The sequence below is a fragment of the Dipodomys spectabilis genome, unplaced genomic scaffold (genome assembly GCF_019054845.1).
Source record: "Dipodomys spectabilis isolate Male_0828 unplaced genomic scaffold, ASM1905484v1 ptg000219l, whole genome shotgun sequence".
NCBI lineage: Eukaryota > Metazoa > Chordata > Mammalia > Rodentia > Heteromyidae > Dipodomys > Dipodomys spectabilis.
The window spans coordinates 2,549,306-2,576,607 of NW_024870896.1; the positions used below are offsets into that span (position 1 = coordinate 2,549,306).

Below are 27,302 nucleotides of genomic sequence, written 5' to 3' on the forward strand. Positions count from 1 at the left end.
TATTCTACCTTTTTACACTGTCTCCTTCTCACCCTCCCTCCCCACCCCTTTCTTTGCTGGTCTTGAAGTCCCTGGGCCCCTTTTGCTCAAGGCTAGTGAGCTGCCACTAGAGCCACAGCACCACTTCCAGCTTTTTCTGTGATTAATTGGCACTAAGAATCTCACAGACTTTCCTACTGTGATCCTCAGATCTCAGACTCCTGTAAAGCTAGGATTACAGGTGTGAGTCACCAGCATCCAGCCTGTTCATATCTTTATTTTAGCATTTATCCTACTGTTCTTGTTTATGTAAGTGATTTCTTGCCAAAACTCAAGTTCTCTAGAGCCCACAACATGTTATTCTCAGAATCTAGGACTAGGGCCTAATAGTAGAAACTCATCAAACAACTAGGCAACAAATAAATGAACAAAAAAGACATATTAGAAGAGTGGTACAGCGTACCCAAATGAACACCCAAACTTTATGCTTTATAGAGGTGTGAAAAGATATCACGTTATCTTTAAAAACAAATTCTTCTGGGTGTGGTGGCCCATGACCACAACACCTTAGCACTCTGGAAACTCAGATAAGAGAACTGACAATTCAAGATCAGCCTGAGTTACATGGTGAGATTTTGTTTCATAAAAACCACAAATGAGCCAGGTATGCTACTTCACTCACATCTGTAATCACAGCTACTCAGGAGGATAGCAGTTTTAGAGTCCAACGCAGGCAAAAAATCAGTGATACTGCAAACATAACAAACAGATACACCAGACCTCCCAACTATGTGAGAGGCATAGGAAGATCATGATCTAAGGCCAGTTGTGGTAAAAATGAGAGCTAATATATGAAAAATCTCAAGTAAAAGGGAGTGGGGCATGGCTCAAGTAGTAGAACCACTGGCTAGCAAGCACAGGCCCGGAGTTCAAACTCTAGCACTGTCAAGAAAAACAAAAAACACTAAATGTATGGACATATACACACACACATTCTACCGCCAACCTTATATTCCCTTTCTTAGATGATATCAGATTAATAATTACTAACTTTAAGTTAATAGGATATCATCTTTTCCCAACTCAACAAAATGTCCTAAAGCGCACAAAATACTTTTGAAGCTTTTCATTCTTTATTTAAAAGGGATAGGAAACTCAAACTGAAATACACTATTAAGTTTCACATGTAGACTTAACAGTGAGAGGTTGCTTCTTGAGAAGGAAATAGAGGGCTAGCATTAATTTTTTTTTTCTAATAAAATCAGCTTTATCCTTTTAAAAAAAGTAATCTTCAGCCTTTTTCCTCGTTGGACCTGTGGAAGCAAGATGGGTCACCAGCAGCTCTACTGGAGTCACCCCCGAAAATTCGGCCAGGGATCTCGCTCTTGCCGCGTGTGCTCTAATCGCCACGGTCTGATCCGGAAGTACGGGCTCAACATGTGCCGGCAGTGTTTCCGCCAGTATGCGAAGGACATCGGCTTCATTAAGTTGGACTAAGTGAATGGACTATTCAAGACTTCAAGCCCAATGAAAGACCATATTTGTACATAAAATAAAAATTCAAGAAGCCTTCAACTTATGCTTAACATGACTAGTTAATTGGTTATAGAAGTTTGATAAATACTAGTTCTGTTTTTAACTTTTGTTTCAGTATGTGAAGTGCCTTCTATTTTGAATACCTAACAATCTTCAGAGTAATTGACTTGTTTCCTTGAGCTGGGCCAGTGAAAGTAAATGTATTGAAAAAACTAATGGAGGTCAGCCCTGCATTTGCTCAGATTGTAGTCTTAGTATTTGGCACATTTTACAGAGGGAAGCTTGCAAAATAAACATTATATAGCGGGGAGCACTGACTGAGTAGTACTTAGGTCTAGCAACTAATTTTGAATACATAGACATAATCCATCAAGACAGGCTGTGGATGATAGATTTTCAGTTAGTACAGCAGGATCTATATTCTGATACAGCTAATCAGTGTATACTGGTACTGGGCCTTGGCCTTATGGCTTATGACTGGTGTCCTGCCACTTCAGCTACATTTCCACTAATGGATTTTTGCTGGTTAATTGGCTTTCCTGCTGGGGCTGGCTTTTGAACTATGGTCCTCAGATCTTGCCTCATGAGCAGTGAAGATTACAGGATAGACCCATTGGTGCCGGCTGGTAGGTGAATTTTTTCTATTCCTGTCAGGATGCTCTTAAACTACATTTTTTCTTTTTTTTTTTTTTTTTAAGTTTAATTTTATTTTTTTTGTGAACATACTGTACAGAGGGGTTACAATTACATGGGCAGGATAATGCGTATATTTCTTATCAAGCATTGCAGCCTCCTCCTTAGTTTACCCTTCACATCCCTTCCCTACCTCCCCCCTACCCCCTCACCCAATCCTCCCCCCCTCCCCGCACCAATGTTGTAAACTCGTTTTCGACATGACAACTTGTACTTCTCATTGTTGCAACAGGTCCACCTGTATCCTTAAACAACTGGTTTTTCCCCATCTCCTCCACAAGTTATACTGACATCAAATATAGTGAAAGCAGGGGTTATACTGTGGTGGAGGGACATACAAAGCAACAAAGAGATAATCTTATAAATGCGTTAGAAACACATGCATGAAATAAAAAAGCATTAAAATACAAAAAAAAAAAAAAAAAAAAAAAAAAAAAAGTAATCTTCAACTGTACATGGTGGCACATGTTTACGATCCCAGCATATGGGTGGCCCAGGCAGAAAGAACTCAAGTGTGAGCCCATCTGGGACCGCACCTTGTCTCAAACAAACAGTAAATAAGCAAGCTAGCTAGCTAATTTGTTTATAAACAAACAACTTGAAGCAGGGTGCTGGTAGCACTCATGCTTGTACTCCTACATACTCAAGAGGCTGAAAGTGATCTAGGCAGAAAAATTCTCAAGACCCCATCTTGAGAATGAGCAACAATCAGGGCAGGAGGTGTATTTAGGGCCTGCCTAACAAGTAAGTGCAAGGCACTGAATTCAAACCCCAATACCACCAAAAAACAAAGCAAATGAAATGATCTTCCTTCAGTGTTTTTCTGTTCTCTTTCTTATATGCCTATTGTTTAGATGTTGGACTTCCTAGAATGATTCCCTAGATGTTCTCAGGGGAGAGTAATGACTAGGGAGAGAAGAAGGGAAGTCCTCACCATTCTATTAGAAAACATTTCCCTCAATCCCCTTTTCCAGGTATGAAAAACTTCATAAACGTCTTTTTACGTATGTGAACCCTACCACAGCCACAAAGGCAGGGACCATATTCTAAGATAGATAGATACAATATGCAAGTGTTATTAACCTTCAGACAGAGTGCTTTTTACAATTAAATAGAAAGTTCCAGTTTTATTATCTCATTAGCTATGACACTAAAGGTCATATCTAAATTGTAAGAATTGGGTGCATCTGCTGTACAACATAATTACTCTCATTCTACATTCTACTGTAGTGGTTTACAGGATCAGTCATAAAGCAGACCCTACATTACAAATTTTTACCTGCTACCACTTTATAACCAATTATAAACCATAATAAATTCTAAAATAGACAAGTTAGGCATTTAAAAATGTTATTTCAGAGTTGACATTGTCCAAAAAGAAATGAACTCTATCTGACTTATGTAACTGTAACCCCTTTGTACATCACCTTTTTATTTATTTGTTTGTTTGTTTGTTTTTTGCTGGATGTGGGGCCTGAACCGTGGGCCTGGGCGCTGTCCCTCAGCTCTTCAGCTCAAGGCTAGCGCTCTACCACTTGAGCCACAGCGCCACTTCCAGCTTTTTCTGCTTATGTGGTGCTGAGGAATCGAACCCAGGACCTCATGCATGCAAGGCAAGCACTCTTCCACTGAGCCACCTTCCCAGCCCTACATCACCTTTTTAATAATAGTAAAAAAAAAAAAAAAAGTTATTTCAGGACAGATATGGTGATTAACACCTGTAATCCCACTAATTGAAAGATTGAGATCAGCAGGGTCATGGTTCAAGACCAGCCCATGCAAAACCTTTATAAGATCACCATCTCAACAATTAAAATGATGACTGTGTCATTTCACCTAAACAAGAAACCCATTCAGACCACCCAGACTAAAAGGGATGGAAGGAAGGAAGGAAGGAAGGAAGGAAGGAAGGAAGGAAGGAAGGAAGGAAGGAAGGAAGGAAGGAAGGAAGGAAGGGGTGGGCTGGATACTAGTGGCTCTGACCTAGAATCCCAGCTACCCAGGAGGCTAAGATCTAAGCATTGTAGTTCAAAGCCAGCCCTTGCAGGAAAGGCCATGAGACTTTTCTTCCTCCTCCAATAAACTATTCAGAAAAGGCCTGAAGTGGAACTGTGGTTAAAGCGGTAGAGCACTAGCCTTGAGTAAAATAATCTGGAGAAATGCCAGACCCTGAGTTCAATCCTAAGACCAGCACATACAACAACTACCACCACCACCACCACCACAACCACCACCACCACAACAACAATCAAATCAAAAAGGGGGCTGGGAATATGGCTTCATTTTAGAGTACTTGCCTACCATGCATGAAGCCCTGGGTTTAACTCCTCAGGATCACATAAACAGAAAAGTGGAAGTGGTGCTGTGGCTCAACAGGCAGAGTGTTAGTCTTGAGCAAAAGAAGCTCAGGGACAGTGCCCAGGCACTGAGTTCAAGCCCCAGGACTGGCAAAAAAACAAAAAGGATAGGAGGCATGGCTGAAGTAGGAGAGCACCTGTCTAGCAAGTATGAGGCCCTAAATTCAAATCCCAGTACCATCAAAAAAATAATAGGGTTGGGAATGTGGCTTAGTGGTAGAGTGGTTGCATAGCATGCATGAAGCCCTGGTTTTAATTCCTCACTACAACATAAATAGAAAAAGCCAGAAGTGGCACTATGGCTCAAGTAGTAGAGTGCTAGCCTTGAGCAAAAGAAGCTCAGGGACAGTGCACAGGCGCTGAGTTCACACACCAAGACTGGCAATAAATAAGTGGAAATTTTTAAGTGTCACATTTAATTTACTTTTTTACCTTCTACTCTAACTGCAAAGGAATAATCAGATTTTTTTTTTTTTTTTTTTTTTTTTTTTTATTGTAAAGCTACTATACAGAGGGTCACAGTTACATGAGTGAGGTTATGAGTACACTTCCTCTTGAACATTGTTACCCCCTCCATTGTTTTCCCCCTACCATCCCCTCCCTCCCTCCCTTCCCCGAGGTTCTTTTTTTTTTTTTTTTTTGATTGTGATTAAATGATTACATAATTTCAAAGTCACAAGTTCATTCTAACTTCCCTGGAGCAAATTGTCTACCACAGTCTGTAATATATAACAGTGTTCACATGTTATATACCATATTTGTGATCAGCAGCATGAGGATATTTAGTAGTGGTTCAACCAGATGAGCGGGAGTTCTTTGTTTCTTAAGTCCTGTTAGTTTTGTCGTATCACTAACCTTTTGGATTTAGCATCCACTTATGAGGGAGACCATGTACCGTTTGTCTCTTCGTTCTTGGCTTACCTCGCTCAACATGATTCCTTCTAGCTCCATCCATTTCCCTGCAAATGCCATTATTTTGTCATTTCTAATGGCTGCATAATATTCCATTGTGTATAGATACCACAATTTTTGGATCCATTCATCTGTGGTGGGGCACCTAGGTTGTTTCCATATCCTAGCTATTGCGAACAGTGCTGCAATAAACATGGAGGTGCACGTGTCCTTGTATATTGGTTCCTGTTGTTCAGGGTAGATGCCTAGAAGTGGTATGACTGGGTCGTAAGGGAGGTCAATCTTTAGCTTTCTAAGGACCCTCCAGACTGCTTTCCAAAGTGGTTGTATAAGTGTACATTCCCACCAGCAGTGTAATAGGGTTCCTCTTTCTCCACATCCCCTCCAGCATTTGTCGTTGGCTGATTTGTGGATGTGGGACATTCTGACTGGGGTAAGGTGGTATCTCAGGGTTGTCTTTATTTGCATTTCCTTCACCACCAGGGATGATGAACATTTCCTCATGTGTTTCTTTGCCATTTTTATTTCTTCATTTGAGAAGTCCCTCTTTAGTTCCCTTGCCCATTTAGTAATTGGTTTGTTAGGTTTGGGAGGGATTAGTTTCTTGAGTTCCCTGTATATACAGGATGTTAACCCCTTGTCTGATATATTGCTGGTAAATATTTTTTCCCAATTAGTTGGTTGTCTTTCTAGCTTAGTTGCGATAGATTTAGCTGTGCAGAAGCTTTTTATTTTAAGGTAGTCCCATTTGTCGAGTCTCTCTCCAACTTGTTGTGACCCTGGGACTCTGTTCAGGAAGTTCCTTCCTGTGCCTATTAGTTCAAGTGTCTCTCCTACTCTGTCCTGCAGTAGTTTCAGAGATTCAGGTTTAATGTTAAGGTCTTTAATCCATTTTGAGTTGATGTTGGTGCATGGTGATAGGCTGGGGTCCACTTTTAGTTTTCTGCATGTGGCTGCCCAGTTTTCCCAGCACCAGCGGTTGAAGAGGCTGTGTTTCTTCCATTGTATGTCTTTGGCTCCTTTGTCGAATATCAGCTGGTTGTAGGCCTGTGGATTTATATCTGGATCTTCTATTCTGTTCCATTGGTCTTCGGGTCTGTTTTTGTGCCAGTACCATGCTGTCTTTGTGATTATAGCTCTGTAGTAGAGTTTGAAGTTCGGCATGGATAGCCCTCCCATATTGTCTTTATCCCCTAGAATTGTTTTGGCTATTCTAGGTCTTTTGTTGTTCCATATAAATTTTTGGACTGTTTTCTGTATTTCAGTGATGTACGTCATTGGGATTTTAATAGGAATTGCATTGAATTTGTATATTAATTTTGGAAGTATCACCATCTTTACTATATTAAGTCGGCCTATCCAGGAGCATGGGAGGTCTTTCCATTTCCTAGTGTCTTCTGCAATTTCTTTCTTTAACTTTTTATAGTTCTCATTAAATAGTTCTTTTACATCTTTGGTTAGGTTAATTCCTAAATATTTTATTTTTTGGGAGGTTATTGTGAATGGGGTTGCTCCCTTTATTTCCCTCTCTTCCTGTGCGTTATCAGTGTATAGGAAGGCAACTGATTTTTGTGGGTTTATTTTGTATCCTGCTATTTTGCCGAAGTGACTTATGATTTCTAAAAGTTTGGGGATGGAGTTTTTGGGATCGTGGAGGTATAGTATCATGTCGTCTGCAAAAAGGGATAGTTTCACTTCTTCTTTCCCTATGTGGATCCCTTTAATGTCTTTTTCTTGCCTTATTGCCCTGGCTAAGGGTTCTAGGACTATGTTGAAGAGGAGTGGAGACAGTGGACATCCTTGCCTTGTTCCTGTTTTTAGGAGGATTGGTTGTAGCTTTTCCCCATTAAGTATAATATTGGCTATTGGTCTGTCATAAATGGCTTTTATTGTTTTTAGAAATGTTCCTTCTATTCCTATTTTCTCCAGAGCTTTTAGCATGAATGAATGTTGAATTTTATCAAAGGCCTTTTCTGCATCTGTGGCGATAATCATGTGATTCTTGACCTTGGCTCTGTTGATATGCTGGATTACATTTATTGACTTACGTATGTTAAACCATCCCTGTGTCTCTGGGATGAAGCCTACCTGATCATAGTGTATTATTTTTTTTATGTGTTTCTGGATTCTGTTAGCTAGAATCTTGTTAAGGATCTTTGCATCTGTGTTCATCAAGGAGATTGGCCTGTAATTCTCCTTTTTGGTTGGGTCTTTGCCTGGTTTGGGGATGAGTGTGATATTGGCTTCGTAGAATGAGTTTGGGATAGCTCCCTCCTTCTCTGTTTCTCTGAAGAGCTTGAGGAGTATGGGTATTAGTTCTTCTTTAAAGGTCTTATAGAATTCTGCTGTGATCCATCTGGTCCTGGGCTTTTTTTTGTTGGAAGACTTTTGATAGCTTCCTGTATCTCATTATAGGATATTGGCTTATTTAATTGGTTAACTTCTTCTTTGCTCAGTTTGGGTAACTTGTATTTCTCTAAAAATGCATCCATTTCCGCCAGATTTTCTTCCTTTAGAGAGTATAGCTTTTGAAAGTAGTCTGTTAGAATTGTTTGGATATCTTGGGTACGTGTTGTGATTTTTCCCGTGGCATCCCTAATCCTATTAATATGGGTTTCCTCTCTTCTTTTTTTAATTAATCTTGCCAACGGGCCATCAATTTTGTTTATTTTTTCAAAGAACCAGCTTTTTGTTTGGTTTATTTTGGTTATGGTTTTCTGATTTTCTAATTGGTTAATCTCTGCTCTCAATTTGGTTATCTGGCTTCGTCTAGTAGCTTTAGGTCCCATTTTTTCTTGTTTTTCTAGCTGTTTTAGTTGCAACATGAGATTATTTACTTGGTCTGTCTCCATTCTCTTGATGTGGGCACTGAGGGCAATAAATTTGCCCCTCAGGACTGCTTTTGCTGTGTCCCACAAGTTTCTTTGTGAGGTGTTTTCATTTTCATTGAGTTCTAGGAAATGCTTTATTTCTTCTCTGATCTCTTCTGTTACCCAGGCCTTGTTAAGGAGTGTGCTGTTCAATTTCCATGTATTAGAGAAATTTCTGCGGTATGCTTTGTTATTGAGAGCTAGCTTGATTCCACTGTGGTCAGATAGGATACAGGGGATTATGTCGATCCCTTTGTATTTGCTTAAGTTCCTTGAATGAACTATGATATGGTCTATTTTGGAGAAAGTTCCATGAGCTGCTGAGAAGAATGTGTACTGTGTTGTTTTAGGGTGAAATACTCGGTAGATGTCAGTTAATTCCGCTTGAAGTATGGCCTCACTTAATTCGGTAGCTTCTTTGCCAATCCTCTGGTTGGTAGACCTGTCCTTTGGTGAGAGTGGCGTGTTAAAGTCTCCTAGTATTATCGTATTGGGATCTATTTTATTCTGTAAGTTTGAGAGCATTTGTTTAACATATCTGGGTGCACCGATATTTGGGGCATATAAGTTGATGATGGTTATATCCTCCTCTTGGATTGTTCCCTTTATTAATATGTAATGTCCGTCCTTGTCTTTCTGTACTGATTTTAATGAAAAGTTTATTTTGTCAGATATCAGGATAGCTACACCTGCTTTCTTATTGGGGGAATTTGATTGGTAGATCCTTTTCCACCCCTTCACGCTGAGTTTGTTTGTATGTTTGGCTGAGAGGTGGGTCTCCTGAAGGCAACAGATGGATGGGTCTTGTTTTCTGATCCAGTCCTCAGTTCGTTTTCTTTTAATTGGCGAATTCAGCCCATTTATATTAAGAGAAAGTATAGAGAGATGCATTGTTGTCCCTGCCATTCCGTTTTCCTAAGTTTTTCTTCTTTCCTTTCCTCCTGTGCTTGCTCAGTTAGACTTTGAGTAATGCCTGTTTGGGGCAGGTCCCAGTTCCTGGTTGCTTTCTTCAGGTTGTGTCCCCCCTCTTAGAATTCTTTGTAATGCTGGCTTAATGTTTATGTATTCATTTAGTTTTTCTTTGCTATTAAAAGTTTTCAGTTCTCCATCGAATGTGAATGCTAGCTTTGCCGGGTATATCAGTCTGGGTTGGCAGTTATTGGCTCTCAGGGCTCGTATGGTGCTTTCCCAGGCTTTTCTTGCATTCATTGTTTGTGTGGAGAGATCTGCAGTGATTCTAATTTTTTTCCCGTTGTAGTATAGCTCCTTCTTCATTTTTGCTGCATGCAGGATTGTTTCCTTATTATTCAGATCCATCATTGTTACTATTATGTGCCTAGAAGTGTTTCTCCTGGGATCTTGCTTGTTGGGTGTTCGATAAGCTTTTGTGATGTAGTTAAGATGGTCGTTTTTGAGGTGGGGAAAATTTTCATTGACTATCTTGTTAAATAGGTGTTGCATTCCCTTGCTCTGGAATTCCTCACCTTCGTCCACTCCGATTATGCGAAGGTTAAATTTTTTAGCATTATCTGCTTGCTCTTGAATTTCCCTTTGGTTTAATTTGAGTGATTTTTCCATATCTGTCACTTTTTGGTCCAGTTGGTGTATTCTGTCTTCTGTATCTGACACTCTACCTTCCATTTCATTCACTCTGTTGACCGTGGCTTCTATTGTGGTTTGCATGATGGAAATGGATCCCTTTATGGATTCAATGTTGGTTCTCAGAGTACTGATCTCACCTCTCAATGAGGTGATATCAGTATGCATTACCTCTAATTTGGCGTTTATCTCACTTCTTACTGAGGTTTGTGCAGCTTCTATTTTTGCATCCAATTTTTGTTTGATATCCTGTATATCTTTTGATAGTTCATCCTTGTGCTCTTTCAATTTCTGATCCATTTCTCGCTTTATTTCTTGAGTCATTGCCTCCAGCAACCCTTGGATGTAGTTTTTGTCTTCCATTCCTGCTTTGCTCCCACTGGGGCTCTCCCCTGCGTGGCTGCTGGCTTTTGAGGTGAGCTTGCTGTCCTGGGTAGTGGTAAACCTTGTGATTTTTCTCTGTGATTTTCGCATGGGGGTTCAGGAGACTGCTCTTCAATCTTGTTTTGGTGTGTCTGTCTTTGCTTGGTTGCTGATTCTCTATTGGTAGAGAGAGTCTGTGTCTGATCTGGATTCTGTTGGGAGCCTATTTCCAGCTGCTATTCACTTAGGATTCTCAGCTCTCTGCTGTAGCAATTCCCGCCTTTGGAAGGGTTGAGCAGCCTAGACTGCTTGTGTTTGCTCCTGCGGGTGCTCTTGGGAAGATCAGATGCTCTGGATGCACTCTCCCAAATACTGGAGTCTGCTATGGGCTCCTGATGTGTTTTTGTTTGTTTTGGGCTGGTTGTGGGCTTGAACTCTAGGTTTGGGTGCTGTCCCTCAGCTCTTCAGCTCAGGGCTGGCACCCTACCATTTGAGCCACAGCCCCACTTCTGACCCTTTTTGCTTTGTTCAGGCGCCGGTCCCCTGGCCTGGTTCCGGCCCCAGCCTGGAGCGCGCTCGTTAGGCCTGTGCTAATGTGTATACCACCTTGGTTATGCAGCCTGGAGGACACAGTTCAAATTTCTTCTACTGTTGGTAGTCTTGACCCAGGGGCACTGTTCCTGGCTTGAGCATTTAAGCTCCCTTCCCGGGGCGCTCTTGCTCTGGCCTTGCCAGCAGAGTGTGCTCCACCGGCTGGTGGGGCTCTCGAACAGTTCCCAGTTTTAGTGGGTCCTGTGGTCCGGGTGTTGGGGTAGGGAGTCTAGGTCAGGGTCTGGGGATTCCCTCCAGCTCTGGTCTCCCTTGATGGATTCCCTGTCCCCTGATGGGTACTCACCCTGTAGGTCGTCAGTTGTTGTTGCAGTCCGTCAGTTGTTGTTGCAGTCCGAGTTCAGTTGGGGTGGTTGCGGGCTGGGTTGGGCGGCCCCCCCGCCGGGTCGTTGCGATCGCGACAGGTCCCTTTGTGGCGCTGCTGGTGCCGGGCGGCTTTGGCGGGATGGAGCCTCTCCGCTCCGGTGGAGAGTGATGGGTGGGGTGGGATCCTCCTGGAGACTCCCGGCTGGTAGGTTTCTCTGTTCCTGGCGATCCGCTGTTCTGCAATCCGGTACCTGGTGATCTGCAAGCAGCCCCCTGTGTCTCTGTGGCTCCGGCAGCCCCTGCCGGGCCGGCTGGCAGGCGGCTTGGCGCACTGCCGCGCGGCCAGTAAAGGTTGGGGGAGGGGTCTTCGCTCTTCTCTGTTCTGAAATTCTTCTTTTCCTCTCTTTCTTTTTTTTGTTATTTTCCACCTCTGGTTTTTCTCTGAGTGTTCGTCTTTTTGTTGTTGTCGGTCTCTTGGGGAGATTAAAGGTTGGAACTCGAACTCTCTTTTTGGTTGGAGAGAGCTGTGGCGTTTCCCTACTGCCCCGTCGCCATCTTGAGAACTCCTCTCCGGAATAATCAGATTTTATAACTGCATATGCTGAAGTCTTTACAGTAACAACAAAAATATCTTATTCATTATTTTCAAGGTCAGATAATTTATTCGTATTCAATGGGACTAAATTCTGGCTCATTCCAAATCCTTCCTATTAGAAATAGTTAACAAGCAGCTGGTAGATGAACAATTTGTCAATAATGCCTAGTTCAACCAGAAAACCTAGTTAGACAGTGTCTACTCAAAGAAGGAAATCAAGCTGGTTATTTATTTCTCCACAACCTTCTTCCATCCAATTTCTCATCTTTTATTTACGTCTCAACATAAGATAACTGGAAAAATGACCTGCAGCACTACCCCCCCGCTGATCATCTTCCTCCTCTCCTGGTCTCTATTCCTTCATATTGATTACACTGAACTCCCATAAAGTGACAAAATATTGTGATTATACATAAATAGAGATTTCATTCTCCTTCAGGCAAAGCATAAGCTGAACACTGTTGAAATAGTATACCATGTCTTCAATTTTTGATAGATAATTTAAGCATCATTCCCATTTATGTACTACCACATTTCATGAAACAGATGGATAAGTGCTTCTAAAAGCTTCATCGTGGTAACTTGAATACTAAAAATAACAAATCTAATTCAGAATATTTTAAAATTTGGATATGTTTTTATAGTAAAAAAGTTTAATTTAAAACTTCAGAGTTTAAAACCCTAACATACTAGTCAACTTCTAATGCAGAGGCAGGAAAATGTGCTTTTCATTTAGGGAAAAAATTGTTCTGAACATGTTCAATAATGCTTTTATTTATTATTTAGGCAAGACTGGGATTTGAACTCAGGGCCTTGGTACTTGTTAAACAGGTGCTATACTACCAGAGCCACACCTCCTTTTTGCTGATTATTTTTGTAGATGGAGCCTAGCTGACTTTTCTGCCTGGACTAGCTTCAAAATGATTTACTGGGGGTTGGGAGTGTGGCTCAGTGGTAGAGTGCTTGCCTTGCATGCCTGAGGCCCTGGGTTCGATTCCTCAGCACCACATAAGCAAAAAAAAGAAAAAAGTCGGAAGTGGCGCTGTGGCTCAAGTGGTAGAGCGCTAGCCTTGAGCTGAAGAGCTGAGGGACAGCGCCCAGGCCCAGAGTTCAGGCCCCACGACTGGACAAAAAAAAAAAGCTCTATGCCAGGTGCTGGTGGCTCACACCTATAATCCTAGGTACTCAGGAGGCTGAGATCTGAGGATCATGGTTCAAAGTCAGCCTGGTCAGGAAAGACTGTGAGACTCCTATCTCCAATAAACCACCAGAAAAATGGAAGTGGTACTGTAGCTCAAGTGGTAGAGCGCTTGCCTTGAGCTGAAGAGCTGAGGGACAGCACCCAAGCCCAGAGTTCAAAAAAAGAATGCATAAAGCTCTGGGTTCCTCAGTACCACATAAACAGAAAATGCCAGAAATGGCACTGTGGCTCAAGTGGTAGATTGCTAGCCTTGAGCAAAAAAGAAGCTCAGGGACAGTGCCCAGGCTCTGAGCTCAAGCCCCAGGATTGGCAAAAAAAGGGAAGGGAAAGGGAAAGGGAAAGGGAAAGGGAAAGGGAAAGGGAAAGGGAAGGAAAGGAAAGGAGGCAGTGGAATAAGTAACTAAACATGGGAAGGTAAAAATGTGATGAACATAGTGCTACAGGACGTTATTAAGCAGCAACAGACAGGATGGGTTTTAAAAAAAAGAAAGACTAAGAATCTGGGTACTAGTGGCTCACGCTTGCAACCTTAGCTACTCAAAAAGTTGAGACCTGGAGGATGAAGGTTCAAAGTACAAGTCTATGAGACTCCATCTCTAATTAGCCAGCAAAATGCAAGGCTAGAGATATGGCTCAAGTGACAAGGCACCAGCACTAAGCAAGCCAAGAAAGAAGCAGGCCTTTCAGCCCCAGTACCAGCAAAAATATATAAGAAAAGAAGAAAAAGAACAGAAGTAACTGATCTGTATGTAAGGTATAGTTACAAAACAGTAAAGTAACAGAACTCAGATTCGAAAGTCAGATTCGAAGGCCACACAATGCTGCAAACATACTGACAATTATACATAAATATTTTAAAACATTTTTGGAAAAAAGAACTCGAGGTGTGGCTCTCAAGTGGTAGAGAACTCAGCAAGCAAGATGTTCCTATCCAATCTTCCATCTAATATATTGTTTCACCATACTTCTTGATTAATAACCTTCCAGGTTCTGCCTAAACACTTCTAAGAGTTCGCAACCTTTTAAAGCAGCCCACACTTGTGAAAAGCTCTATAAATCAAAAGTTTTCTGCAACTTGCACCTAAGATATACCAGTCTATTCTTAAAGTATTGTTGAAGGCTCTTTTTCTTTAACTAGTGAGACCCATTTCTACTGTTGATCATTGTCCAACAGTCTGTAATAATCAGGTGCCAATGAAATATAATCCAGATATGGCTCAGAGAGTTTTAGATATATTTCTACTCTTACTGTGAATATGATGCTTCTATCAATGCTCTTTAATTAGACATTCACATTTTAGATTTGTTTTAAATTGAAGAAGGGAGAAAGCATCATATGCACTTGTCTAGCATGTATAAGATCCAGGTTTCATAGTAGGAAGAACATTGTAAGAAGCAATTTGACTGAGCTTGATACTTTAAAGACCTTCAATTTTAAGTAAATAGGATAGTATAATTGATCATTCTTCTAACTAGATTCATAGTGGTAATAAGTATCCAAACCTGGAGTAAAACAAGTTCAGAAAATTCAACATTCTATATAGTTCCTTCTCAAATCATATTAATATAGTAAAAGTATAGAAAGAAATGTTTAGTTAATATAACATTGTATGAATTTACTTAGTTGGTTATAAAACTTCTATTATCCTAACTGTTTGCTATCCTCATTTCTTTCTAATTCATAAAAGAATTTTCAGATGGGCCAGGGCAGGTGGCTTATGCCTGTCATCCTAGCTACTCAGGAGGCTGAGATCTGAGGATTGCAGTTCAAAGCCTGCCCAGGCAGGAAAGTCTGTGAGACTTTGATCTCCAATTAACCACCGGAAAACCAGAAGTGGCACTGTGGCTCAAAGTGGTAAAGCGTTAGCCTTGAGCTGAAGAGCTCAGGGGCAGTGCCCAGTTCAAGACCCACAACTCTCCCTCCCCCCCCCCCAAAAATATATGGATACTGTGGAATTGAGGATGACAAAACATGTCTAAAACATGTGAACTACCATCACTAAATACACAGTCAGTATGGCCATATTATTGCACTCAGTTAAAATGCTATGTATACGATTAACCTCAATCACCTTCCTCAATTTTCTGAAATGATTCTCTATTAGCGATCTGTTTATCTGTTTTGTAGTAACAGGTATGAAACTCAAGGCATGCTAGACAAAGGTTCTATTTAGCGGCAATCCCAATCCTCCAGTGGCAATCTTATGTATTTTAAAAATGTTCTGGACTACTCAACTAGTATGGACTATCTAAATTCATGACCCAAACAGATTTTGACAGCAAAGGATATTTATACTGGCATATTTTGAAAGAACCCATTATATCTAATTATTAAGGGAAAAATGAGAGGGAAGGAAAGAGGAAAAGAGGGAGGGAGGACAGTTTGGTGGTTAAGTTGGTTAGCTGGTCAGTCTCTTTCTCAAAGGTTCTACAGACTAGGTTCTATAGAACCCTACAGATGCCTTCCCTCCTAACACTCATAACTGCTTACTGGTGCTACTATCTATAGAAAAGTGCTGTCCAAGAGCTGAAGTATGGCTCAAGCAATAAGCAGAGCATCTGCCTAGCAAGTTCCTGAGTTCAAACCCCAGTGAAGTAAAACAAGCAACAATAAAAAGCTTCAACTGTGAACTACATATATAATTTTAAAGTTTTCTACTGGACACAGTTTAAAAGCTAAGGAAAGGATTAGACAGTGGTAGTAACTGGTGATAGTTAATTTTTGCCTAACATGTTCAGGGCTCTAGTTCACATTTGTAACTACTCAAAAAAAATTTAAGAAGCAAGTGAAATTAATCTTAATATCAATAATAATTTTACTCAAATACCAGGTAAATCCAAAATATTATTGCTTCAATACATTATCAATACAAAACAACTTTTTTCATTCTATGCCTCAAAATGCAGCATATATTTTATACTTGGAAGCAAATTCAATTATTGACTACAGTTTGTACAATACAACTCTAGAATATACCTGTGACTCATCAAAGGTTTTAGCACCTTCCTCAAGTCATCCAGGCTCCAATTTAACTCACCATTATTCTCCACTCACTACCATAGTAACTTCCTAGACCATTCCCTAATCTTACCCCTTCAAAATCAGTGATTCAAACACTCATTTTCTAACTACAACCTCCTATCCTTGTCTCAATGCAACAATCGAATTTCCTAAAATCTATAATTAATTAATGTTATCACTCTCTCCATCAAACCCATTCAGGTCCAAGTTTAATAAGATTCCAAGGTCAGCCACTTAAAAAAAATCCTTTGCAAAACTCTCCATTCAACTGCAACTTACTTTGCAGGAAAAAAGAATACAAGCACTCAGGTAAGCATATGCTACAATATATCCACAATTGTTTATCTCAATGTACACTGGCATCTCACTATGTTTTTCAGCAAGATATTCAAACTTCCACAGTAACTGTTTTGTATCTTTTCCTTATTACTTCTATACCTCTTTCCTCCAAAAACTACCTTGAGAAAATATATATGAAAGAAGTAACCATTTAACTTTATGTATCTGTTATTTGGCGTTCAAAAACACCACTTTTCCAGAATAAAAATGAAGTTCTGCCAATTATAAAAACATCAGCCAGGGCTGGGAAGGTGGCTCAGTAGCAGAGCACTTGCCTTGCATGCCTGAGGCCCTGGGTTCGATTCCTCAGCACCACATAAGCAAAAAGAAAAAAGCCAGAAGTGGCACTGTGGCTCAAGTAGTAGAGGGCTAGCCTTGAGCTGAAGAGCTGAGGGACAGTGCCCAGACCCAGAGTTCAGGCCCCACGACCGGACCCCCCAAAAAAAATTATTAAAAAAAAAAATCAGCCGGGTGCTGGTGGCTCACACCTTTCATCCTAGCTACTCAGGAGGCCGAGATCTGAGGATTGCGGTGCAAAGCCAGCACAGGCAGGAAATGCTGTGAAACTCTTATCTCCAATAAACCATCAGAAAACCAGAAGTGGTACTGTAGCTCAAGTGGTACTGTAGCTCTTCAGCCTTGAGCTGAAGAGCTTAGGGACAGCTCCCAAGTCCAGAGTTCAAGTCCCACAACCCCCCCCCCCCAAAAAAAAAGGTTAAATATAGAGAGGTACGAGACTCAAACCTAATCAGTACAGTGATGTATGCCTAGTTTTGGCTACCTGTAGGCTGAGGCTGAAATTTTAATCCCAGGAGTTTAAGACTAGCCCAGATAAAGCAGCAAAATGTTCCTGTTTAAAATAATAATGATGGGGAGGGGTGTTTCTAGAATATTCCTGGATTCAAGGTCAGCCTGGACTATATATGGAAACTGTCTCAAAACAAACTAGCCAGCCTTTGATTAGGGATATAGCTTAGAGGTAGCATATGTGCAAGACCTTTGGTTCAATCCCCCAACGTAGCAAAAATGAATCAATTTTTAAAACTAGCCATTAGATAAGATTTTCTAAAATGACAAGATCTGTTAGATTTTGCAGTAAATGAGCTTTAAGATTTTTTTTAAAGCTCAAAGCTAATCTTATTCTTTTGGTCCTAACATCATCACAGTTTAGTTAGATCAGTAAAATAACCTAAAAGTGAATGATAATCTTAAAATTATGTTGGGGGGTGGGGGGGGAGAGAAGGGACTAAAGGTAAGAGTAACAGAAATCTCAGAATCAAAGACTTTAATGCAAACCCAACAACACTGACAGTCTTCACTACTACTATATCCTATTCACAAATACATGTTGTTCCTTTAGATAGATTACATGGTTGTGATAACAGATGTTTGAAATAAAGGGAGCTACTGTATTACTAAAGTTACAAATAAAACTCCAATTAACTTCTAAAACAAAATGTTCAGTATTATCCTACATACTCAGTTCCAGGAAACACAAACTCAAGCGTATGAAGTATTTACCTAGAATTAAAGCGTACTAAACAATTATCAGGTGAGGCATAGAGAAGTACACCTATAATTCCAGCTACTCAGGAGGCAGAGATCTCAAGAAGATCATGGTTCAAGGCCAAACTAGGCAAAAAATACATCAAATATGATGACAGGTGCCTGCTATCAAAGCTAGCAAGCATACATAGAGGATCTTGGGCAAAAATTCAAGATTTCTATCTAAAAAATAACACAAAAAGAACTAGAATATGGCTAGGGGGTAGACTGCCAGCCTAGCAAGCCCCAAGCTTTGAGTTTAAAAAAAAAAGGAAAAGAAAAAAGAAAAAAAGTGGGGCTGGGAAGGTGGCTCAGTGGTAGAGTGCTTACTTTGCATGCATGAGGCCCTGGGTTCGATTCCTCAGCACCACATAAGCAGAAAATGCTGGAAATGGTGCTGTGGCTCAAGTGGTAGAGCTCTAGCCTTGAACTGAAGAGATGAGGGACAGGGCCCAGGCCCAGAATTCAGGCCCCATGACCAACAAGAAAAAAAGTATTAATCTGAAACAAAGGAGGAGGCTGTAATGCTTGGTAAGAAATGTATGCATTATCCTGCCCATGTAATTGTAACCCCTCTGTACAGTATGTTCTCAAATAAAATTAAATTTAAAAAAAAACAGTATTAATCTGTCTCCCCAAAAAAACAAAACAAAAAACAAAGCAATAGTTTTACCATAAACATGGTTGTATATGGTAAAAATATTAATTGCTTCTTTTTTAAGACCAGGCTGGGCTATAAAGTGGTCTTGTCATTAAAAAAAATAGTATTCTTAATTTACATAAGTTTATATAAGCATTTATTAACTATGTTAGCCCATGTAAATTTCTCTTTGAAATAGAAAAACGTTTTCACTATTTATGTAATTTTTCTATAACCAACTACTTAATATTACTTACCAATTTAACACCATGATAAATCTGCCTTGAGATTAAAAAAGAGCAAATTCTCATTTCCACTTTCTTTAAAAATTTTTAATAAGCTAGTTAAAAACTGGCAAGAATAGCCAGGCCCTAGTGGCTCATACCTGTAAACCTAGCTACTCAGGAGGCTGAGATCTAAGGATCAATGTTCAAAGCCAATCCAGGGAGGAATATCCGTGAGCCTCTTATATCCAATTAAACACCAGAAAACCAGTGCTGTGGCTTAAAACAGTAACATGCTAGTCTTAAGCAAAAGAGCTCAAGGACAGTATCCAGGCCCTGAGTTCAATCTCTATTACTGACCAAGGGGGAAAACAAAAAACACAAAAAAAAATCCTGGCAAGAACAGGGCACAAAACTTATAATATTGATTACTGTAAACTCCAAAATCATACATACTTGAAAAAATATAATTAATTCACACAATCTATTTCATATTTTATCATGTGTTTTGATTCAAAAGCAATGTTTGCTTACATTGTGCAAAATCTATTCCTGTCATGATTTAGCAATCTTATCTGACACATTGTAAAAACCAGAAACAATGAATGTAAAAGAATGAATAAAGTAAGAATTACTAATTTACTTCACTTACACACTTGAATCAGAAAACCACTTGCTTTTCTCACTTAAGTGGATGAAAGGTCTAGTGTATTAATATGTGTGTGTGTGTGTGTATATATATATATATATAACTTATTTATTTATTTATTTGATCGTGGGGCTTGAACTCTGGGCCTGGGTGCTGGCCCTCAGCTCTTCAGCTCAAGGCGAGCACATGACCACTTGATCCACAGCTCCAATTCCAAGTTTTCCGGTGGTTAACTGGAGATAAGAGTCTCACAGACTTTCCTGCCCAGGCTGGCTTTGAACTGGGATCCTCAGATCTCAGCCTCCTGAGTAGCTAGGATTACAGGCATGAGCTACCAGCACTTTACTATATTAACATATTTTATAATAATTTATTTATATACTTAATACTAACTATGCTTGGTACTAATATTTAAAGTAAAACTTTTGAAAATCTGTACATTTTGTATAAAGGCCCTGGGTTAAATACTCAACATCTCCACCAAAAAAGAAAAGAACAATAACAACAACAACGAAAAAGAACCTAATCGTGTAATTATAAGGATGTGCTGACTAAAATACAATGTAACCTAAACCTAACCTAGAAAGACAGCTATTAAAATAACAGATTAAAAATTAAAAAAAAAGTGATCTCTTTTTGTGATGAATATATAGTCACTTAAACAAAGTCTATAGGCATAAGTACCCAGATGTTATAGGTGTTATTTTTCTACTTACTTTTCAATATTCTGAAATTTTCCCAATCAAAATGGTATTTGCAAAAACATGTATAATTTCAACTAAGAAATTCTAAACTTTTTCCTATAAATTTTGTAGAAATCATAAAGAACATCCAAAAATACTTTGGCATAGAGCAAAGGGAAAATATTACCAACAACATAACTAGAATTCTTTATGAGCTAGGCATCCTAGCTCTAGAACTCATGGTCATATACCTTTGAGTAGGCCTACAGTGAAGGAAAACTGAGGGGATGAATGTGGTTGGGAGAAATGGGGCAAATGTGAAAAGAGTGGCAATGATCAAGATGCATTGTACTCATAAACTGACATGTTGAATTGAAAACCCTTGTACAACTACTTAAAAATAATAATTTCACAGCCTGGGCAGGAAAGTCCATGAGACTCGTATCTCCAATAAACTACTCAAAAAAGCCAGAAGTGGTGCTGTGGCTCAAGTGTAGAGCGTTTGCCTTGAACAAAAAGAAGCTCGGAGACAGCAACCAGGCCCAGAGTTCAAGTCCCAGCACCAGCAAACAAACAAAAAAAAAATTCAAAAAGTGTTTTTAAACTGCTAACCCACAAATTTCTACCACAAATTTCTATTTGAAAGATCCTGAGCTAGTATTACCCTTTCCAGGCTCCCTTTATCTATAAAAGGGAGTTATTATTTCCTTACCTGAAAGAACTGTTAGAAAGATCAGCGGAGATTTTGTGATACATTATGAACTGAAAAGTAATATAACTAACCTTATAATTCAAACATTAAATAAAAACAATATGTTTACTGCCAGAGCTAATACTTCAGAAAACAATACAATTGATTCTATGAAGTAATGAATCAAGATTTTGTTTGCTTTTAAAGGGCACATCTCGTAAAAATCCCATTTTTATGAAATTCTTCCGAGTTTCACAACAACCACAACTACCAACTATTTAATTTTCTTACCCCTACTTACCAACCAGAAAGAGTATCCATTATATTGAACCCAAATTCCTCACCAAGAGAAACAACATTACTCAGCTGTGGACTGGCCACTAAACACTACTGCCATCAACAGGAACTGCCATACCCTCTTTGCAGAGAGACAATGCAGTCACCCAGTAGAAACCCATGAAGGAAAAAAAGCAGTACTTCAAAAGTTACATGAAATACTTAAAAGCTAAGATTAAAAAAATAAATTTGACTTTCTTTTCTTTTTGCCAGTCCTGGGGCTTGAACTGAGGGCCTGGGAACTGTCCCAGAGCTTCTTTGTGCTCAAGACTAGGCACTCTACTACTTGCGCCACAGTACCACTTCCAGCTTTCTGGTGGTTAATTGGAGACGTCTCATGGACTTGACTGCCTGAACTGTCTTTGAAACCATGATCCTCAGATCTAGGATTACAGGTGTGAGCCACTGGAACCCGGTTAAAAACTAACATTTTTTATATTTTGTTTCTAAGTGCTGTTCCCAAAAATAACGATGTAAAACAAAAACCATCTAAATGTGGCACTTCACAAATGCAAGTTATGGAGATTAAAATCAAATCCATTAATTTTCAGATTTAGCTGCAAAAATTATACTACAAAGATTAAAACTAAGTGGTTATTTCATAAAAACAAGACAAAATGACAATTGAATTTTCTAACAAGATACTTGTATGGCTTCTCTAGCTATTGAATTCCTTTATTCCACTAAAATAATAATGAACTTCTTCCTTCCTACTGTTCCTTCTGAGTTAATACAAACAGTGATGTAACTTGGTTGAGTTTTAACACACACACACAATTGTCAAGAAAAAAGTCCTTTGGAAACCAGGTGTGGTGGTGCATCCCTAAGATCCTCTGAAAGCTGATACAGGAGGGCTGCCAGTTCTCCAGCAGTCTAGGATACATGGTAAGACCCTGCCTGAAAAAGGGGGAAGGGCAGAAAGACAGGAGAGAAGTGTGGAGCAGAAAAAGGAGACAGAGCAAAGAAGGGAGGGGCAGGGGGAGAGCTACTTTAAGAGGAGCTACATTAAACTGTCAAATCAGCCAGGCCCTGGTGGCACATGCCTGTAATCCTAGCTACTCAGGAGGCTGAGATTTGAGCATCAAGGTTCAAAGCCATCCCTGGCAGGAAAGTCTGCGAGACTTTTTTTTTTGGTTGGTCTTGAGGCTTGAACTTTGGGCTTAGGCACTGTCCCTGTGCTCTTCAGCTCAAGGCGAGCACGCTACCTCTTGAGCCACAATGCCACTTCTGGTTTCCTGCCCGGGTTGGCTTTGAGCAGTGATCCTCAGATCTCAGCCTCCTGAGTAGCTAGGATTATAGGTGTGAGCCACCAGCGCCCAGCTTCCCTGACACTCTTATCTCCAATTAATCACCAGAAAACCGGAAGTGGTGCTGTGGCTCAAGTGATAGAGCTGAAGAGCTGAGGGACAGTGCCCAGACACACACACACACACACACACACACACACACACACACACACACACACACACACACACACAGAGAGTCAGATTTTTTTTTTTTTTTTGGTTGTGGGGCCTGAACTCTGTGCTTGGGCGCTGTCCCTCAGCTCTTCAACTCAAGGCTAGTGCTCTACCACTTGAGCCATAGCGCCACTTCTGGCTTTTTCTGCTTATGTAGGAATCGAACCCAGGGCCTCATGCATGCAAGGCATGCACTATACCACAGAGCCACCTTCTGAGCCCCTGTCAGATTCTTAATTACAAAAATCATCTGGACAGCACACCTTTCTAATTTTTTAAATTCCTAAAGATAATACAATGTTCCCCCGTTCACAGTCTCAAACATCACTTTATGGGTATTTCCCTAACAAAAAATTAAAACTTTTCATAAACAAATGTGCATAGAGAACTGGTTTTGACATGTATGACTCACAATTTAATTTTTTATTGGCAATTTCTTAAGTGCTACAGCTTTCACTTTTCAAATAGAGAATACAGATCTGTTTTTCCTATTGATCTTTGCAAGATTGCCATAGATTTAAAAGGAGTCACTAAAAAGACCACGAGGAAGCAGGGTGCTGGTGGCTCATACCTGTCAGCCTAGCTACTTAGGAGGCTGAGATCTGAGAATCGCCCTGTAAAGCCAGCCTGGGCAGGAAAGTCCGTGAGACTCTTATCTCCAATGAGCCACCAGAAAATTGGAAGTGGCTCTGTGGCTCAAGTGGTAAGAGTGCTAGCCTTGAACTGAAGAGCTGAGGGCCAGCACCCAGGCCCAGAGTTCAAGCCCCACAAACAGCAAAACACAAAACAAAACAAAAGACCATGAGGAACACGACTGTGAATACAATCCACAGCCAAACCGTATGGATTGTGACCTAGGATAATGAAAAAGTCACTGCATTTACTCAATGCCTCCTAGTTAGAAGTACTGTATTTTCATTTAAAACTTTTAAAAAATCTTGGCTTTTCTTAATTTTTACTCTAATTTTTTTTCTACCTTACTAGGCCGAGTGCTGTTTACCTCCAAAACTCACAAGCAAAAAACTCTGAGAAAATATCTTCCAAATTTAAGTGCACAGTTACATATGCACATTCTTGAATAACTACGGTAGGCATTCCTAAGATCACCTCTGCCTATCCCTCCAAAAAGAAAAGGAAATCTAACCACAGTGAAGTATTTTTCTTTATCTTTCAGTAGTTGTACAAAAGAATTGCCATTTAACAAAGCAGCTTATGAATACAATTTCTTAATGTCACCTCTTTCAATATCCTCACCCACTCTCTCCTACCCATTCCCTCTTCCCTCATTCTTCTTCATTTTAATAGAATATACCTCGTCTGTGTTTCCCTCCTCTTCTCTCCATTCGTCTACCCTACAGTGAAGTATTAACAAAACTGTTAACACAACCATCACCAGCTAAGTTCCTCAGAGCCCACCACCAGTTCCTCAGCCTCAGGCATACACAATGACATACCAGCATGTGAAAACAGTTAATACAGTTTGAAAAGTATACAACAGGAACATAAAAGAAAATGACTCCTCTGGAAGGACTCAAGCTTTGGGAGAAAGTAAAAAGGGAGACCAATTTTACAAAAATAACATTTCCCCAAGCGTTCAGTATTTGTCTTGACACTGGCTCATTTTTGTAAAGAGAAACTTTACCTAACAAGACTCACACCAGGGGTCCCATCTATCCTTAAGGCACTTGCTTAAAATGAGAAAGAACAAAGAAGAAAATCTCCCAGCATGTGCCTTTCGCAGTAGTTTCTTTGGACAGCATTAAGAGTATATTGTTAAAGCCCCCACAAGCTTTCCAGCTTCACTCTATGGCCTCTGTATAATAGAACTGATTAGCTATCATTCAAATGCAACTCCTAACAAAGTAAATATTAGAAAACAAAAATCACCGCACAAGCGACTTCACTTTACAAGAAACTATTCAAAGCACGCTATCTTCAGTTGAGTACTTCTTTTAATTTCCAAAGTTAATCATCTCCAAATATTTCACATCCTGAGGCTTTCTCCTTCCAGTCAAGTTTGAAACTGGCATAAAAGAAAAGTATCCATTCTAAGTCTGCTCTGTCTTGAACAAATTAGAAGGAAACCAAAACAAAAGAATGACACTTCAAAGGCAATACCATAACACTCAAATCTTGAGACGTGAACACTGCAAAGTTAGTAGGGAAATGACTTTTTCAGTGAGGCTTTTCCGGGGAGGGGGGGTGGTGGTGGAGGAAGAGAAGAGATATCTCCAAAAACAAAACAAACCTCACGTCTGGCTCCTTCTACAAGTTGATTATAAGAATCAAGAGAAAGCATCATTTAAGTCTCTCCCTCCACCCCCAAAAGATTGATCCCGATCTATCCCGATCTCCACTCTTGACAAGAAGCTGTCAGTTCTCCGGGGCTGGGGTACAACCCAGCTGCGTGGTTCACACGCGCAGGGAGCCGCAGAGAAGGGAATGTCGCCTTTAGGAGCCTCGAAATAACATGCGCTGGTTCAGAACTGTTCGCTCACCAATTAAAAAAAAAAAAAAAAAACACCAAAATTACTCGAGCGGGGCCACATTTTGTCGCCTCCCCGGCGGCGGCGGGGCTGGCCGCGCGCGGGGTGTGCGGGCACCGGCGCCCGCGCAGGTGAGCGCGGGGCGGGAGAGGAGTGGGGGGCGGGTGGGGGCGCCTTCCCTCCGATCCCGCGAGGCGGGAGGGATTGGTACAGTTGGGGGAGGCACCGAGGGGCGTTCTATTTATCGGGGGTTGGAGTGGGGCGCGGGGTGGGGGTGGGGGGGGGCTGGAATTTAGTTCCAATCAACATGGCCAGCAAGATGTCCCCACAACAAAAGGCAGCGGCGGGGACATAAACACGAACCGTTCACCTCGGCCAGCCGCGGCATCGCCATCATGGGTGTGCGCGGGGGAACCCCCCGCACTCCGCGCCCCGGGAGGGGGGGGGCTCCAGGGCGTGCGCCGAGACCCCCCCCCCCCCGCCCCGAGGCTGCCCGCGCCCTCCAGACGCGTCGAGCCGCGGCACTCACCACCCACCACAGCTCCGACCCGACGCCCCTGGCCCGCCGCGATCGGGACCGGGGGAGGGGGGGGAGGGCAAGCGCCCCGCCGGGCGGACCCCGCCGGGCAGACCCCGCTGGAACCCCACGGCCGGCGCCGGCTCTGGGGCTCGCTAAACTTTGCCGGCGCTCCTCCCGCCCCGGCCCGCCGCCCGAGGACTGCGCTCCCGCCAGCCGGCGCCCGGCCCCGGCTGTCAGGCGTAGGGCCGGGCGGGCGGGCGGCGGGGACGGCAGGGCGAGTTCCCGGGTCCGCGCCGGGCGCTGACAGGAGCCCCGGGCGCTCGGGAGGAAGAGGAAGCGGCGGCGGGGCTCCCGGCGCCCCGCGAGCACCCCGCCCCCCGCCGGCTCCCCATGGGGGCGGGGGCCGCCGCGAACCCAGGCGCGCGGCCCCCGGCGACCGCGGCGGTGCCCGCCCGCACCCGCGCCCCCTCCCCGCCGCGCCGTCGGCCGCGTCCACAACAATAACACGCCGGGGACGACCCGTCAGCGCCCCCGAGGCGCCCGGGGCCCGCGGCCCGCCTCGGCCGAGCCCCCTCCGAGAGGCCGAGGCGCCCCCCCTACCAGTCCCTACCGCGTCAGGCCCGGGTGGAGCCAGGCCGGAGCGGCCCCCGGGGCCGGACCCAGCCCCCCCGGCTCCAGCGGCGCCGTCTCCGCGGCCGAATATTAGAAGTGAATTCGAGCTGCGCTTTACCTTTAGTTCCGCACTGTCCGCCATCTTGCGTCTGTCAGCGCAAGCGCAGTGAGCCTCGCCGGGGCCTGCGCCGGGCCCTCCCCTCCCGCCGGCCAGGCCCGGCCCAGCCCGACCCGGCCCGGCCCCGCCTCCAGCCCCGCCCCTCCCGGCGCTCGCGGCCCCGCCCGGGGCACGCACGACGACGAAGCCCTCACGTACTATTTAAATAGTGGCGCCAAGCGGCGGGCCCTGGCGGTTACTCTCCGCCGGTCTTCCCCGCCTCTTCTTCCTCCGGGGCTGTGCTGTACCGGCTCCCACGCCTGCGGGCCGGAGTCCCCGGATACCCGGCCGGGGCCGAGGGGCGCAGGCCCGGAGCCCTTCCTTGGGCACAGCGTGCACGTCTCTGAAGAAACGAACACCCCCGGCCGCCAGCGTCAGCACCCAGCGCGGCTTCGGATGGGCCCCACACAACGGATTCTGTTTAATGTCTGGGTCTGTCGGCGGGCATGCTACGGTAAGGTGTGAGGAAGGCCCCGGAGAGATCGCAGTCCCATGGTAGAGATGCCGGAAAGAGAGCTCGGGGTGGGGGATGCGGGGGGTGGGGGCTGCCTTCCCGGACGAGAACGTGTCGGGGTGGCCGAAGACCAGACGCTGAAGACTTGATCGGCGCTTGATCGGCGACGTACCGGGGAGCGCCACGAATCCGGGGTTTTGTTCCCAAGCCAGGGCCTGGGGATGGATTCATGGCCGCCCCACGTCCCCCAAACCGGGCAGCTTCGAATGTAGTTAATACAAAGCTTACAAAGGCCCGAGGAACTAAATCCAGCAAAAAGCGTGTGTTTAACAGAAGCAAAGCAGGCTTAGTTGGGAACCATCCGGGACCATCAAGGGCCAGAATTCCCCAGAGCTTAACCACCCTGCACACACCTGCAGTTCTCCAAACTGGGTGGGAAAAAAAAAATCCCCCACCGACTGTTC

General features: G+C 42.6%; 2 protein-coding genes across 2 annotated transcripts in view; one reads left to right on the plus strand and one right to left on the minus strand.

The window, feature by feature from the left end:
• Pias1 (protein inhibitor of activated STAT 1) overlaps positions 1-26,413 on the minus strand; it is a 98,656-nt gene extending 72,243 nt beyond the window's left edge. Inside the window, exon 1 of the mRNA XM_042697349.1 lies at positions 26,346-26,413. Within this exon, the coding sequence (XP_042553283.1) occupies positions 26,346-26,369 (24 nt within the window). The 5' untranslated portion in view covers positions 26,370-26,413. The remainder of the gene's footprint in view (positions 1-26,345) is intronic.
• LOC122122923 (40S ribosomal protein S29) lies at positions 1,260-1,558 on the plus strand. Its single transcript, XM_042697350.1, has one exon. It carries the CDS (start codon positions 1,306-1,308, stop codon positions 1,474-1,476), a length of 171 nt encoding a protein of 56 aa, XP_042553284.1. The 5' UTR covers positions 1,260-1,305; the 3' UTR covers positions 1,477-1,558.
• Positions 26,414-27,302: the final 889 nt, after the last annotated feature.